General features: G+C 42.2%; 1 protein-coding gene across 12 annotated transcripts in view; it reads left to right on the top strand.

The window, feature by feature from the left end:
* The window catches only part of CLOCK (clock circadian regulator), a 76,729-nt gene that overhangs the window by 31,943 nt on the left and 27,653 nt on the right, over positions 1–17,133 (top strand). For all 12 annotated transcript variants that reach the window (XM_084856731.1, XM_084856742.1, XM_084856741.1 and 9 more), the window contains 5 exons: positions 4,755–4,903; positions 7,922–8,013; positions 8,981–9,070; positions 12,509–12,629; positions 13,560–13,673. In XM_084856731.1, the coding sequence (XP_084712857.1) occupies positions 4,755–4,903; positions 7,922–8,013; positions 8,981–9,070; positions 12,509–12,629; positions 13,560–13,673 (566 nt within the window). The remainder of the gene's footprint in view (positions 1–4,754; positions 4,904–7,921; positions 8,014–8,980; positions 9,071–12,508; positions 12,630–13,559; positions 13,674–17,133) is intronic.

Consider the following 17,133-nt stretch of genomic DNA (forward strand, 5'->3'; position numbering starts at 1 on the left):
AGATCCTTCTCGCTTGTAGTATTGCTGAGCCACGTATCCCCCGTCTTGTAACTTGGTTCCTTTTCCTAGGTGCAGAACTTGGCATGTATCCCTATTAAATGTCATTCTGTTGTTTTCTGTCCAGTGCTCCAGTCTATCAAGATCACTTTGAATTTTGTTTTTGTCTTCCAAGGTATTAGCTATCCCGCCCAATTTTGTGTCATCTGCAAATTTGATCAGCATTCCCTGCACCTCCTCCTCCAAGTCATTCATAAAAACATCGAAGAGCACTGGGCCCAGGACTGAGTCCTGTGGTATCCCGCTCCTTACCTCTCCCCATTTGAGAAGATCCAATTGATAAGCACTCTTTGAGTCCGATTCTGTAGCCAACTGTGGATCCACCGGATCATTGTTTCATCTAGCCCACTTTGAGCTAGTTTGCTCATCAGGATATCTATCATGGGGCACTTTGTCGAAAGCTCTGCTGAAGTCAAGGTATATTATATCCACAGCATTCCACAGTCCACAAGGGACTGTGATAAAAAAAATGATAAAAAACCTGATAAAAAAATGAGATCAGATTCGTCTGGCAGGATTTGTTCTTGACAAAGCCATGTTGGCTTCGAGTAATCACTGCATTGTTATCAAGGTGCTTACAGATGGATTGCTTTATAATCTTCTCCAGAATTTTCCCAGGAATTGAGTCCGACTGACTGGTCTGTAGTTCCCAGGTTCCTCCTTTTTACTCTTTTTGAAGATAGGGACAACATTAGCCCTCCTCTAGTCATCTGGCACTTCACCTGGCCTCCATGATTTCTCAAAGAGAATACACAGTGGTTCTCAGATTTCTTCTGCCAGTTCCTTTATTACTCTAGGATGCAGTTCATCTGGCCCTGGAGATTTGAACTCATTCAAAGTAATTAGGTGTTCCTTGACCATATGTCTATCAATCTCGAGCTGCAATCCTGCCCCTTCAGCCTGTATTTCGCCTTTGCCAGGGGGCTCATATATCCTCTTTGGGGAGAAGACTGAGCCAAAGTAGGAATTGAGCACCTCTGCCTTTCTTTGTCATCTCTTACCATTTTGCCATCCTTATTTAATAGTTGGACCACCATTTCTTACCTGTATTTTACTATGAACGTATCTAAAGAAAGGCTTTTTGTTGCTTTTAGCATCCCTTGCTAACCTCAGCTCGTTCTCAGCTTTAGCCTTCCTGACACCATCCCTGCAATTCTGTGCTGCCTGCCTGTACTCTTTCTTTGTTGCTTGTCCTTTCTTCCACTTCCTATATGTGTCCTTTTTTGTTTTCAGGTCATCTCTAAGCTTTTTGTGAAGCCACATTGGCTTCTCCTGTTGTCTTGCACCTTTTTTTTGGTTGGAATTGTTTGTAATTGTGCCTTGAGAATTCCCTTTTTCAAAAGCTCCCACCCATCTTGGACTCCTTTTCCCATTAGAGTCACTTGCCATGGGACCTTACTTATCATTGTCCTGAGATTATTAAAATTGGCTTTCCTAAAATCCAGGGCATGCGTTTGGCTACAGTCTGCTTTTGCTTCCTTTAGAACCAAGAACTCAAGTATAACATGGTTGCTTTCTCCCAGAATTCCTGTAACTGCTACTTTATCCACTAAGTCATCTCTGTTGGTTAGGGTCAAGTCAAGGATAGCCGATCCTCTAGTTCCTTCCTCTACTTTCTGTAGGAGGAAGTTTTCCGCCACACAAGTCAGGAGTTGCTTGGAGGGGCCATATTTTGCAGAATTTGTCTCCCAACTAATATCGGGGAAATTGAAGTCCCCCATTACTACTGCATCATGCTTCCTTGAAACATTGGCTATTTGCTTTTCAAAAGTTTCATCCTCGTCTTTTCCTTGATTGGGTGGTTAGTAGTAGACTCCAATCACCAGGTTCCTTTTATTCTTTGCTCCATTTATTTTAACCCAGATGCCCTCGATGGGGCTACCAAGCTCATCCTCCTGTATTTCTGTGCAGAGATATGTATTTTTCACATAAAGTGCAACCCCACCTCCCTTTCTGTTCCTCCTGTTCTTTTTGAACAAGTTATACCCTTCAATTGCTGTATTCCAGTCATGAGAGTCATCCCACCAAGTCTCAGTTACACCTATAAAGTCCTAATTTCCCTCCTGTATTAAGGAGGGAATAGAGTATACAGTGCCTTGCATAAGTATTCACCCCTCTTTGACTTTTCCACAATTGGTTGTGTTACAACTAGGAATTAAAATTGATTTAATTGGCATTTTTACCATTTGATTTATACAACATACTTAACAGTTTAGTTACATAAATATTCACTCCACCCCACCCCACCCCGAGTCAATACTTGGTAGAAGCACCTTTGGCAGCAATTACAGCTGTGAGTCTTTTGGGGTAAGTCTTTACCAGCTTTGCACATCTGGATCCTGCAATTTTTTGTCCATTCTTCTTGGCAAAATTGCTCAAGCTCTGTCAGGTTGAATGGGGACCACTGGGAAACAGCAATTTTCAAGTATTACCACACATTCTCGATCGCATTGAAGTCTGGGATTTGACTGGACCATTCTAAGACATTCAGGTTCTTGTTTTCAAACCACTCCAGTGTAACTTTGGCTGTGTGTTTAGGGTCATTGTTTTTCTAAAAGGTGAACCTCTGCCCCATGCAGACTGAAACAGATTTTCCTCTAGAATTGCCCTTATGTGGCTCTATCCATCTTGCCCTCAATCCTGATCAGTTTCCCAGCTCCTGATGATGAAAAGCATCCCCACAACATGATGCTGCCACTACCATGCTTCACCGTGGGGATGGTGTTTTCAGGGTGATGAGCACTGTTGGCTTTGTGCCACACATAGCGTTTTGTAGTAAGACCAAAAAGTTCGGTTTTAGTCTCATCAGAGAACCTTTTTCTACATGTTTGCTGTGTCTCCCACATGCCTTTTGGCAGAATCCAAACGGGAATTGATATGGGTTTTTTTCAGCATTGGCTTTCTTCTCGCCACGCTTCCATAAAGCTCAGCTCTGTGGAGCATTCAGGTTATAGTTGTCCCATGGATGGTTTCTCCCATCTCAGCTCTTCAGCTCCTTCAGAGTTACCATTGGCCTCTTGGTTGCTTTTCTGACTAATGCCCTCCTTACCTGGTCACAGAGGTTTGGTGGACCATTCTCTAGGCAGTCACGGTTGTGCTGTATTCTTTCCATTTTGTACTAATGGATTTAACAATGCTCCGGGGGATGTTCATAGTTTGGGATTTTTTTAATAACCCAACCCTGATTGTTGCTTCTTCAGAACTTTATCCTTGACTTGTTTTGATAGCTCCTTCGTCTTCATGATGCTGTTTGCCAGAAACAGGTGTATTTAATCTGAGATCATGTGACACTTGAATTGCACACAGGCGGACTCCATTCAACTAACTATGTAACTTCTGAAGACAGTTGGTTGTACCGGAGCTTATTTAGGTGGTGTCACAGAAAAGAGGGTGAATACTTATGCAATCAAGACTTTTCAGTTTTTTATTTGTAAATCATTTTGTAAAATATATAGATTTTTCCCCACTTTGACATCATGGACTGTTTCGTGTAGATTGGTGACAAGAAATCTTAATTAAATCCATTTTAATTCCAGATTGTAAAACAACAAAACGTGGAAAAGTCAAAAGGGGGTGAATACTTATGCAAGGCACTGTATATTGGTTAAAAGTACTTTGAGCATTAGGTACTTAATTTATGTTTAAGCATGGATGTTAATTGGCAATTGGTCTCTTGAAAAGCTACTGTATATGTTTAATGATAAAGATTTTAAGATTCAAACAACAACATAACTTGTTTTGTAAGCTCTCAAGGGGCTTGGGGTTTTTAAAAACTCTACTTTGAACCACTGAAAGGACATAAGTCTAAAATTCCATTCAACATACCCAAACACCTGGATGTGCTTCAGGAAGCTATTTGTATTCCAGCAAAAAGTTTAAAGATGTATACCCACTGCTGAAGGTTCCACTTACATGGCTCCAAAATGAAGTATTAAGTATCTACATGGCTAGTTTTGTTAAACATTTCCTTCTAATAGGTAAATGATATTTTTTCCAAAGTATTATTTTAAACGAGTATATTTTATTTGACAGTTAACACTTAAAACACTTGAGTGGGTCCAGCCTAAATCAGTCATGCTTTGGTCCCAATAGAATCAGTGGGACAAGTTACAGAGCAATCCTAAATTTGGGAGGGAGAATTTCTGTGGTTCACTGTGGCCAAGGCAGGAGATGGGGATACTTTTTTCTTTTTTCCTGATAGTTTTAGTTCTCTCCCCCCCGCAACACCAGTGGGAGAGAAACACTGCCAGCTTGGGGCTGGCATAGTTCAGGGGCCTAGTCTGTGGGGATACTGGGAGAACTTGGGGACTTTGGATCCTGCGTATCCAGGGCCACCCTTGACACGCCCCAAGAGGCCCTAATGTCAGCTGGATCATCTATGGTGGTACTTTTGCACCTGTACACCTTTCTGTAGGCATATTGGGGGACCTTCAGGGCCGAAATGCCATAGTGCCAGTGGGGCTCTTCTCCACTGGAGCAATAGCACTTCTACTATATCCACTGACCGGCTCTGCTGGTCTTTGGCAGGGTTTTGGATTGTTCTTTTAGTCATAAATAACGTAAATCCTATTGATTTCAATGGGACTAAAGGGTGACTAACTAAAGTGTGGATCCAACCCATTAACCCTAAAGAATCTGCTTAAAGCCTTTTTACCTATGAATTGACACAACTTGATTTTTTATTTTATTTTATTAAGAGTATCAAGAAACAAGTCTGAAAAGAAGCGCAGAGATCAGTTTAATGTGCTCATCAAAGAACTGGGATCCATGCTTCCGGGCAATGCTCGAAAGATGGACAAATCCACTGTACTGCAGAAGAGCATTGACTTTTTACGGAAGCACAAAGGTAATTTTGGGATGTTAAATGAAAGCTGAGAAATTATTTACGCTATTTTTCATTTTTTACGCTATTATCATTTCTGCCTTGATCTAGGAGAGGGACTGTAGTATAGTGGTAGAGTACCTGCATTGCATGCAAAAGGTCTCAGGTTCAATTCCTGGCATCTCTAGGTAGGGCTAGGAAAGAATCCTACCTGAAATCCTGGAAAGCCACTGCCAGTCAGTGTCAACAATACTAGGCTAGGTGGACAAATGGCCTGACCCAGTAAAAGGCAGGTTCCTATGTTCCTGGTTTGTAATTAGGGGAGTAAATTCCACTGAAGTTGATGGTGCCTAAGCATATAAGAATATGTGCAGGATTTTGTCCATAATTCATAAAACATTTTAGTCAGTGAGATCTTTAGGAGCTAGTAGAAATTATTACTTTTTAAATAAGGACATACATAAAATAATAGAGTGAAAGAACAGTATTTCAAAAATGGGAAATAAACACACCCCCTCCCTCAAATTCATCATGCCTATGAAGATAGCTAGGTCTCCTTTCAGCAAACAGGTGAAACTGTTTGGACAGTGGACAAATCCGCTTCACAAGGAGTTATTTCTAAAGAAAACTGAGCAGTGTCTAGAAATTCGGAGAATTAACCGAATCATTTAGAGCAACCATTTTGAACCATTGCATTCCACAGTATTATCTGTGGTCTGAATGTTGCAGTAATGTTCACCTCTGTTGTGTGAATGCATGAGTGTGAATGCATGAGTAGAAAATGTACTACGGGAGCTATCCTATGGTCCCTAGACATTATCTGAGGAGCCATAGGATACTGGGGATTTCCCCCTCCGAGGTCAGAGATAGTGCTCCGACCTCATAAGGGGGAGTCAGAGTTCCAACCCCCCTATCCTCCCCCTTGTAACAGGCACAGAAAGAACAATGTCGGCTGGCCTCCAAGTTTGGAAAATTGACCTTGGAGAGGGGAGAAAGGGGGTGTTCCAGTGGGTGGGGAGAGGAGGAGACTGGAGATGCCAGGATACGAGTTATCCTGAGCCCCTGCCAGCCTCCTTTCTTCCCCCTCTGAAGCGCCATTGCTAGATGAGCTAAATAGCCTGTCTAGAGAAATATGCAGGGTGGGAGGACAGGGAAGAGAAGGTTGCCTCCGCTGCTCCTCCTGCCCTGCATTGGATGATTGTAAGCCTCCAAGTTCCGGGGCTTCCAATCACTGAGTGCGCAATAGCTGGGACTGCACCCTAAGCCATGCTGGTTGGGGAATGCTGGGAGTTGTAGGACTTTTTCTGTCTAAACATGCATACAATTGCTCCCTGAGGTAATATTTCTCTCTATCTGTTTTTCACAACTATTTTCAGCTTTCAGCCCAAAGCACATAGCTTTCAACTGTGCGATTTTCAGTCTTAGGTCAAAGTGACCCAGATGCATTAGTTGCTCTGGGCTGGTGTCCAGCATTGCCACTGAAATAGATAAGGGAAGCCAAGGCCGTCGCAGTAAGAATGGTTTGGGGGTTTCTGAGGCATTGATCTATGAGCCCTTCTATTACATTTCCCTCGGATATATTTATTTTAAGAAAAGTTGACGTAATTACTTAGAATTTAATGAAGTAATTGTTTCCAAATGCTTAGCAACTCATTCTAGTATCCTATCTATCTATGCAACCTCCTGCCCCACAACCTCCCCCCCTCCGCCCACCTCTTTCTGCACTCCACTTTTAAGTGCTGGTCATGGTTTTCTGTGTTATAGTCCTTTCAGTTCCTTTTTCAGTCTTATAATATGGATAGATACAACTGTCTATTTCTCTCCGTGTTTCTCCGTCCTGCCCCCTGCTTTAAATATGTATATGTGAGGGATTTATTCATAGAATATTGTGTTGTAGAGTTTTTCATTCAGTTTAATCAGTCTTCTATCTTCTTGTAATGTAATTGCTTCATTTTATATAAACAAGCCACTTTTTCTTTTATCCAGTTTTATGCAGTAGAGGTTTTAAGTTTATGACTTGTGTCTGTGTCCTTTACTGTGTTATAGTTTAGCATTGTTAAAAATAGCAGCTGTTGCCTGAAGCCAGAACTTGGACATCATCACTCTCAGTAACCATTTGGCTGCTGGTAACAGTGGCCAGGATCCAAACAGCAACTTAAGAGTGCAATCCCATGCATGTTTAGACAGGGAAAAAATCCTACAATTCCCAGCATTCCCTAGCCAACCATGCTCCTTAAGCTCATAGGGTAGTATCCAATAGGGGTTGTGTGTATGCAGTCAACCTTGCCAGGTCCTGGTCCATGTGCTGCCAGCCCCTCCAGCCCAGGTCGACACATAGTCACGATATAACGCGGGCAAGCCCTGATGCAAACAAAATCACTGGTTACTGGAAGGGGCAGGTCAGGCCCCTTCCAGAAACCAGCATTTTCATTTGCAGCCATGAGAGTTTGCCCCTAGAAGTGCTATATTGTGGCCGCATGTGGACCTGGGCTGACAGGGCTGGGCCATGCACACACAGCCCCTATTGGATACTACCCATAGAAACCTAGAGGAATTTTCAACTTTTAAAAAAATGTTAACAACTAACATATACAAATTGCTTCTGAAATTCCCCTCATGCAGAATGGGTAGCTGCTGGTTGAGAAGAACAAAGGTCTGTTAGCCTTGTAGGATCCTGGCCCATAGATAGTGAAACAAATACCAAAGTGATCAAGACTTTCAGCAATGAGAAGTAAATTCTTCTTTTCTCACTGTTTTTTATACAGCCTCTGTCTTTGTCCATGTCTCCTCTCAGTACATGAAGGTAAAATGTTGTCATGAGTAGAGTGCTCTTTCTCTCAGTTTCTTTTTTAAACTGCCATCTTTAACTACTGGACTGGTGCAGAAAATGAACTACATTTTCCAGTGTGATGGGGGGGAAATAACCTGTGTCACTATTTTGCTCTAGGAGAGCTTTCTCTCATTCTGTTACAAGTTAGCATGCAAAGTTGGATTTATGTATTAGAGTAAATGCATACGCAGATAATTTGTTTTTCTTTACAGAAATCACTGCCCAGTCAGATGCCAGTGAAATCCGACAGGACTGGAAACCCACATTCCTTAGTAATGAAGAATTCACTCAGTTAATGTTAGAGGTAACTTATTTATTTTCATTCTAAAATGTGTTGTTATTATAAGTACTACTTTCTAATGTTGTAAGGTTTTTAAAATGCAGTTACCCTGATAGTATGCTAAAACATATGCAAAGGGGATGTTGCATGTGCAGAATGCTGCTGACAGGAGTTTACTGGGGCCAGTTATTGGTGCATAGTACTCCTTTATTTTTTAAATTGTATTGGCTCCCTGTCTGTTTCTGAACACAATCTAAACTGCCATTTGACCTTTAAAGCTGTAAACAGTTTTGATCCAAGGTATATGAAGGACCGCGTGATTCCATGTTGATACTGCCTCCCTGTTGAGATCTTCAGAAGGGGACTTTCATCTTGCCATTGCCTGAAGTGCTACATTGAACCGGATGTTTTCCATAACGTTGGCTAGGCTTTGGCATTTCCTTAGGAGATGTGTTTAGCCTCTTGCTTCTTCGAAAGGATGGTGAAGGCCATCTTTTTCTGTCAGGCATTTTATGACAACTAAATGTATTGCTCCAGCCCTTTGACTTTATGTTTCTGCTGGGTTTTTTAAAAAAATTATCAATATATCATTGTTTTGATTAACACTGGTATCACATTTGTTATTGGTAGTATATTTATTTAAGGTATTTATATACCATCCTTAATAATATTTATCCTAGGATAGTTTATTGGGGGTGAGATTTTAACTTTTGCATGACACTTTGATGATCTTTTTTGGCTGAAAACTGACATAAAAATAAACCTCACCGTAATATAATGTGTATTTCCCCAGGCTGAGAGCCCAGTCCAGGAACTGATAGTCAGATAGTATTCAATACCACCAACCATCTCTTTGGGTAGGAGGGTAGGCTTACTTTTGTAATCAATTAAGAAAGAAGTAAATTTTGCCTCTTTGGGCAGGGGGTATATTAACCAAATTGTACAGTGACCTATTGGTCTCTTTTTAACTGTCCCTTTTGTTTAATTTTAGGCTCTTGATGGTTTCTTTCTAGCAATCATGACAGATGGAAGTATAATATATGTATCAGAAAGTGTAACCCCATTACTTGAACATTTGCCAGTAAGTATGAGCTGCTGTTATGAAAATACCAGACTTACTTGATTGTTATGTGCACATTCAGCTATTTAAGATTTTGGAGCTTAAACAGTTCACATAGGGTTTTTTTTTTTTAAACTTTGCATTTTCCCCTACTGGAGTTTCTGGTGTCTTACTGTCTGTCTTATGCTGTATCTCATTTGATGCTCGTGCCACTACAAGAGGCCTTGAATCAGGAGCTTTAGAAATTCATCTCTGCTCATGTATACACAGCCACCACAGGCTGGTGGTAAGGATAGCTTGGGAGTAGGCAAAATGCCCTGCTGCTTCCTGTGATGTTTTTTAAAAGTTTAATTAAATTTCGGGGGAAGGAGGGATGGGAGGCATATTGACCCAGAGACAATCCTAGAAAGTAAAGATGGCAGGTGGCCGGAGGCCAGTGCTTCATTTTGAAGTTATCCCAGCAGCCAAAAATGAAAAGAAAAATGAAAGAACAAACCCCATTGCCACTGCCTGGTAAGTGGGGAGGCTTGGAGATGACAGTGGGGCAACCAGGGGAGGACTGGGAAGGACTATCAGAGTAGGGGGAAGAAGCCGGGAGACTTGGGCTTGGCTGGGAGCAACCCAATGGGGTGGGAGGAGGAAGCAAGGAAACCAGGGCTAAGTGGGGAGAGGAGGGCTGGGGGAATGACCTGATGTATGAATGAGGGGGAAGAGAAAGTGAGGAGACAGGGCTATGGTGGTCTGTGGAGAACAACAGGAGGGGTTAGGGAGGTCTGTGGGGTTACCCGAGGGGGCAGAAAGTGGGGAGGAGTGTGTGTATTTGGGGGAATGATGCTGAAAGAGAGAAATGAGTGACTGAGGTGAGTGGATCTTGCAAGCTGGAAGTGTGTGTGGGGAGTGATCCTGAATGAGAGAGAGAACTGGGTTAAAAGGTGTAGATTTGTGTTTTGGAGCTCATCCCCTGCCTCTGCCATGTATTCAGATTCGTTGGCAAGTTACTTGTCTTTTTAGCCTCGCTAGTTTGCTTTTCAGTGAAACTGGTGTTTTGTGACTGGCTGCACCCACTACAGCAGCCATTTTGTGAATGCCCCCCCCCCCCCCCATGCAGGCATTTTGTGAGGATCCATGACACTTTTCCAAAATTTCAGATGTCCCCACAGGCCCAAAAAGGTTTGAGGCCCCTCGGATAGATGTTGAAGATGGGAGTCAGTGATGTTAGGTTAGGTTATTAGATAGAACCATATGTCACATGACTGTAAACACCGATGGGCATCTGACTTGGTGTCTTTTGGTTCTGTAAACATTCTCAAGACAAAGGAAATTTGGCCTAACAACAAAAGCTTTATACTGTGTTTCTTTAAATAATACATCTCTAGGGAAAAACAATGGGTTGTATCCAAAGTTACATGAACAAATGTCCTCTTGAGCAGTGAGGCTTTCTTGCCCCAGCTTTCCCCAATGCAGCCTCCCCAAAAAGCTTTTCCTTAGTGTTAGGGGATCCTCAGGAATGTCCTGAATTGTAGCATGAGGGTGCTGCAGTGGGATGGAAGAATCGGCAAAAAATGCGTGGCAGAAGGTTGCAGAAGCAGAGCTCTGCTAATACACACAGCCTCCAACCTAACTTTAGCCAATCCCCTTTCCCACTGCAGTCCCTCCATGCCACATCCCACACTTTTCTTGAGGGTTCTCAAATCTTTTCTAGGAGACACAGGAGATTGCAGTAGGGAGGAGGGGGTGGGAAAGACCAGTTGTGAAGTGGATTCTCATGTGGGTTTAGATACGATCTAAAATAAAGAAGTCATTATTTCATATTGACTCCTCAGAGGAAAAAAAGCAAAACCATAAATAAACTGAGTACAAATGTCAAAGTCCAAAAATTCATTTCTGTTCTGCATCTGCCTTCAGTTTTTCAATTTAGACAACGCTATTTCAGCATTTTTTATATATTGTACTGTAGATGCACCAATGAATTTATTTATTTATTTTTTAAATGACAAGTGAGACTTGCAACAAAATGTTGCAGTGTATCCTCATCTGTTAGCAGGACTGCTTCTGTTCAGAGTTCCTATCTGCTAACCTTGCCCTCTTCCACGATACTATAAGGCTTAGCTATAAGGTCCTCTAGTGGGGTATTCTGCTCCCCCATTCCCAACACCACCCTCTGCCTTTTCCAATTTATTCACAACATTCTGTGCATTTGGCTGTTCTTTGGTTTTTGGGGTTCCATACGGGTTTTTTAAAAATATATTTTGCTTCTGTTGCTAACAGGGTTTCTCAAAGCATGCTGATATTTCTGTCTTGTTTCTCAGTGGCCCTGTTTTAGTTCCATTTGTATTGGCACTCACCATCTGAGTTTGCGATTAGGGGAAATTATGTTGGAGTAGTATATTACTTTGATTACTAGAAATACTCAGCATGTGTGAGTTGAAATATGCAGTGTGTAATAATGCACATTTCTTGATCAGGATCCAAAGTATTGGACAGAATCCAGTGGCACACTTCTGCCCCTGCCAGCCCTCTTCTGCCCCTCTAATTGTGTTGCGCAAGCGGCCCCCACCACTTGCGTAGTGGTGATTTAGCACTTCCAAGGCAACCTGAAATGAGCAGAAATGGTCATTTCTGGAAAGAGGCAGGTTGGTAGAGCTAACATAAGGGAGCCGCCTTACATGACCCGCCTCCTTCCAGAAATTGGCATTTCCACTCATTTTGGGGCTTCCCTTGGGAAGCACAAAATCTCCCTTGTGTAAGTGGTGGGTCCCACATGTACAATGGAATTGGCAGACCCACTGCTTGTGGAATGGAATTGGCTGGGCAGAAAGCAATTGGCGGGGGCATAAGCGCCCCCTTGGATTCCACCCACTGTATAACTAGTTCCATCTGCCCAAAGGATATGTGATTCTTGAGTAGTAGTGCTCCGTTCCATGTTACAAATTGCTTTTGAAACTGAAACTAATTTATACTGTGGCATGGGGATCTGCCACTCAAAGGAAACAAGTAAAAATCCTACTGAACCTGCACAAGTGCTTGGGAATACCTAAAGCTGCGATTTGGATTCCAACCACACTAATTAGACGAGCAGTAATTTGTCACTGTATTTTTAAGATGTAGTTTTTAAACCTTCAAGCAGCACAGATATACTGATAATTTAAATAAAAGTGGGCACTTCAATCAAATACTCCATTAATGAAAAATACTACAACTGTCAAAAGAGAGGGGAGTTTTTTGTTTTTTTTTAATGTTTTAGATATATAGTAACTTTTGTTCACTACATCTGAACTTGGTGCCATCAGTATTTTAAATGTAAAGATATTTCGGAATGCTGTAGCGTTCAGGATGTCATGTTACAGGCCCTATAATTTTTAAGTTATCTCTTTGACAAGTTTGTTAGTTACTTTGAATTCAAAGTGAAATTTCACAACATTACATTTTAGTTTTCATTTAATTTCTTCTCTCTTTTAGTCTGACCTTGTGGATCAGAGTATATTTAATTTTGTCCCAGAGGGGGAACATTCAGAGGTTTATAAAATACTGTCCACTCATCTGTTGGAAAGTGATTCATTGACACCAGAATATTTAAAATGTAAGTTGCATTATTAAATTATCTTTCAGATACAGGGAGAAGTCCTTACTAAAAACTGCAATTTATTTTTTTAAGTGTTTTAGTGAAAATATAATCATTGTTTTATTCTGTTGGGCTAAAAATTCTCTGAAGTAATTTTCACACACCAGCAACTAAACAGATTGCTCCTGCTTACTGTTCTAGTCAGCCATGCCCTCCTTCACGATACTCCATTCCATAACCTCTCCCACCTGGTTTTCGGGGTTTTCCCCCAACGGACAGCATTCTGTGGCCACTGAGCATGCTGGGTCTTTATTGAGCTGTTTTGGGGGGCGGAGGGTATCATAAGAATGATAGGAATGTGTATTTATACATTGCATCTTCTAGTTTCTTGCACTGTGAATAGGACTGTGTCAATCCATGAATCTTTCTTGGATTGATATTGGGATATTGACAGAGACCTACTTGACTTTCCAGAAAGCTTGCCATTCACCATTTCTTAATCCATGAGGGAATGGCCACTATCCACAATTTTATTTTATAGTGCTCATAATACTGCTGGTGAAGGGGGCATGCTTAGGATAGAGCATATACTTTTAAGTTTGCAATCCTACATGCACTTACCTGGGAGTAAGCCCCCTTGAACTCAGTGGGGCTTTCTTCTGAGTAGGCATGTGTAGGATTGCACTCTAAATGCATAACATCTCTGGTTCAATCCCTGGCATCTACACTTGAAGGATATTGTGCTAGCAGGGCTGGAAAAGATCTGAGACCCCAAAGAGCTACTGCCAGTTAAGGTAGATAGTCGTGGGTGAGATGTCACATTGGTAAGGACTCCTTCTATGGTTCTCATGTCATTGCATATTTTATTCAAGTATATCAGCTTGTAATGTGTTGATGTTCATCTTGATATTTCATTATGTATGAAATCTTATTGTTTTGTTGTTGCAGCAAAAAATCAACTAGAGTTCTGTTGCCATATGCTCCGAGGGACAATAGACCCCAAAGAGCCACCTACATATGAATATGTAAAATGTATAGGAAACTTCAAGTCACTGAGTAACAGTAAGTTAATTACAGCACATACAATATTTAATAAATGTTACTAACTGTATGCATCTGAAGAGAGGGAAAACATTTCCCTTTTTTCTTTTTTACTGCTGTCGGTCTCTATGGGGGATCATCTGCGGCAGGTGTCTCACATACAACTCACTTTGATTGCATTTCTTCCCACCATTTTTGTGCTGATCTTTAACATACTTGCTCTCCACTGTTTCCACTGCTTGGTGCTAGTCCCTGGGCAAGGATGGGTTTTTTTTGAGCCAAGTGCATGCACTCACTTTCTGTCTGAAAAAAGGGGAGAGGTGTGAGGGGATGTTGCTTGCTCCACATCTTCCTCTCCCCCCCCCTTCCTTTTCTGCCTCATTCTGAGGCAACTTGTGAAGCAAACGGCTGTGGCAGAAACCTGGCTGGGCCAGCCAAGCAACTGATTTTTTTTCCTTTTGTATTGAAGTGACTGCTGTGCAGCTTCAATCCATGCGGGTGGGGGGGAAGTCAGTTGCCATGCCAGCCGAGGCTTGTTCTCTTCTCTGAGGGTGAGGCACCTGTGGGTGGCCAGTGGGGGTGGATGGACAGATTAGTGCTAGCAGCGGTGATGGACAAATTGCAGCAGCAGCCTGGTGGATGGTGGTAGGGGCAGCAAGCAGGCAGCAGCCCGACCCATGAGAAAAAGACAGCAGCAGTGCCATCTCTGAGGCAAGCCAAGCAAATGTGGCAGGCAGGAGGGCAGCAGCCAGGGGCTGACCCAACTGGAAAGGGCACTATGCTGTTGTAGCAGTGCTTTCAAAGCAAACTGCTGCAGTGGGCGGCTGTGGTGGGCACTGAACAGTGGTCCATCAGGACCACTGAGTCAGGCTAAGCAGCAGGTAGGAAGGAGGGAGGGAGGGAGCCCTTCTGATGCCTCTCCCAATCTGTCCCCTGACAGCTTTGTCTCAGTCTGCCACAGGTAATAAAGAGGTTTCTGTCAGCACCATAGCAGCAAGACTGAAACCTGAAACTTGGCTTGCATACTAAGAGGACCCTAGGGATGTATACGTCAGGCTTATTTTATTTTTAAAATGCATTAATTAATTTTAATTAATTTAGGGCATATCCTATGCATGTTTAGACAGAAAAAAGTCCTACAACTCCCAGCATTCCCCAGCCTGCATGAACACCCTTAAATGTGCCCATGCATTTGAAGCCTGTAGTAACATCTTCAGTCACCAGGTGGCAGACTTACCTATCCAGTGTATAGCTTTGTAGTCAATACAGTTTGAAGTTGGGAGGGAGCATTCCAAAGGACAGAGTGGGTTCGCATGTAACAAGAAGCCACCATGGGGGAATTGCTGTACAGGGCTTGTTGTCATGGTGGCAGCTGCCATTTTGAATATTTGAGCTGTAGCGGGGTCTTGCTGCATCTTATAATTACATGTGAATATGGCGAGGGTGGTTGTTGGAGTGGTTTTATTTATTTTTATTTATTTATTAAATTTCTTTTTTATTATTTTATTTTTATAGATGAAATAAACAATACCAACAACATAATCAAAATCTTCACTTTCCAACATTACAGTATTCTGAGGAAGAAAAAGGGAGGAGAGCAAAAAAGCGGCGGGGGGAGGGAGAAGGATTATATCTAAACTTCAATAAAAGCAAACCAAATATCCAAATATAAATCCAATTGCAGATTATTCCTATACAGCACTCTTCCAAACATTGCAGGTATTATTACATCTTCAATCCGCTGCACCATAAACGATGAGCCTTATCTTTCAGTGTCATAACCTCAGTCTTATAGCAAAGGAACAGGAGCAAACAATCCATTTCCATTGGCCATATATTACCATTCAGTTAACGCGTCTTAATAAACATTGAAAGTTTAACCAGCAAGGAATAGTAATAATCATAATCCCATGATGATGGTGATGATGATGATGAGAAATTTAAGAAAAAGATAAAAAATAAAAAACAAAAGCAAACCATTTGTATATTTTAAGTAATTTCATATCTAAAAATATATGTGTATACACACATACACAGACAAACAGGAATTTTATTACAGCATAACATAAAGGAGAAAGAAAACAGAAATATGCAAACATTTACTCTGGCATACTGCCTAGACATCTTATCAGCTATAACACAAACAGTACTTCAGAAAAACAGTAAAAATGGCTAAATTGCAACTCAGGAGGCTGAGAGAGTTGATTCCCTTGTTTTAATTTTAATACCAGTGAGGAATGACTCTGCAGCATCAGGTTTTAAAAACCTTTTCATCTGGCCTTCAGAAAGAATGCAAAATGTAGCTGGATATTTAATATGATATTGCAAGTTAATTTGCTTTGCCAAACTTCTCGCCTTGGTAAATTGCCTTCTTCTATCAGCCATTTCTTTAGTATAATCGGGAAAGAGCATAATCTTGTCATTTGCTGGTCCCCACCGAAGCTCACCTCGTTCTCTTGCCAGACGCATAAGATAATTTTTTGTAGAGACTCATGAAAATTGAACAATAACAGTCTCAACCTTAAAAGGTTTCTCAACCTTTTCAAAGCTGTTTTAGATAAGCAACCTGCGGAGCTCCGCAAGTCACTGCCAGGACGACATGGCTCTGACTGGAAGTCGCTATTTATTAAATTTCTTAATCGCCCATTTGGCCAGTCACCTCGCCACTCTGGGCAATGTACAGCAGTACAATCTAAAACAGTAAAATTAAACATTAAAACATCATTTTCTAAAAATACCCTAACCCACCCCAAATGCCTGCCTGAACAACCAAGTTTTCGATGCATGGTGGAAGCTCATTAAAGAGGGGACATGGCGGAGTTCCCTAGGGAAGGAGGGAGTTCCACAGCGTGGGGGCCACCACAGAGAAGGCCCTCTCCCTTGTCCTGACCAGCCTAGCTGTCCTGGCTGATGGGACAGAGAGAAGGCCATCTGAGGCTGATCTTGTTGAGCAGCCTGTCTGGTGTTGCTGGAGGCGCTCCTTGAGATAGGCTGGGCCGGAACCGTATTTTTAAAGGTCAAAACCAACACCTTGAATTTAGCCCGGAAAACAGCTGGTAGCCAGTGCAACTCCTTCAGCACCAGAGTAATATGATCATGCTGGCGGTTGCCTTTAATCAGGCGAGCCGCTGCGTTCTGCACCAGCTGCAGCTTCCAAACTGTCTTCAAGGATAACCCCACATAGCGCATTACAGTAGTCTAGGCAAGAGGAGACCATGGCATGTACTACCGATGGGAGCAGATGGTCGGGAAGGTAGGGGTGCAGCCGCCGTATCAGATGGAGTTGGTACAGCACTGTCCAGTTCACAGCAGACACCTGAGCCTCCATGGACAGCTGGGAGTCTAAAATGACCTCCAGGCTGTGGACCTGGTCTTTCAAGAGTTAGCTGGACCCCATTCAGCACCAGGTCAGCTTCCCCAACCTCCTCTTGTCTCCCACCAAAAGTATCTTGGTCTTGTCAGGGTTCAGTTTCAGCTTATT

Source organism: Heloderma suspectum, chromosome 5 (genome assembly GCF_057233095.1).
Source record: "Heloderma suspectum isolate Gila_16-S chromosome 5, 16-S_ref, whole genome shotgun sequence".
Lineage (NCBI taxonomy): Eukaryota > Metazoa > Chordata > Lepidosauria > Squamata > Helodermatidae > Heloderma > Heloderma suspectum.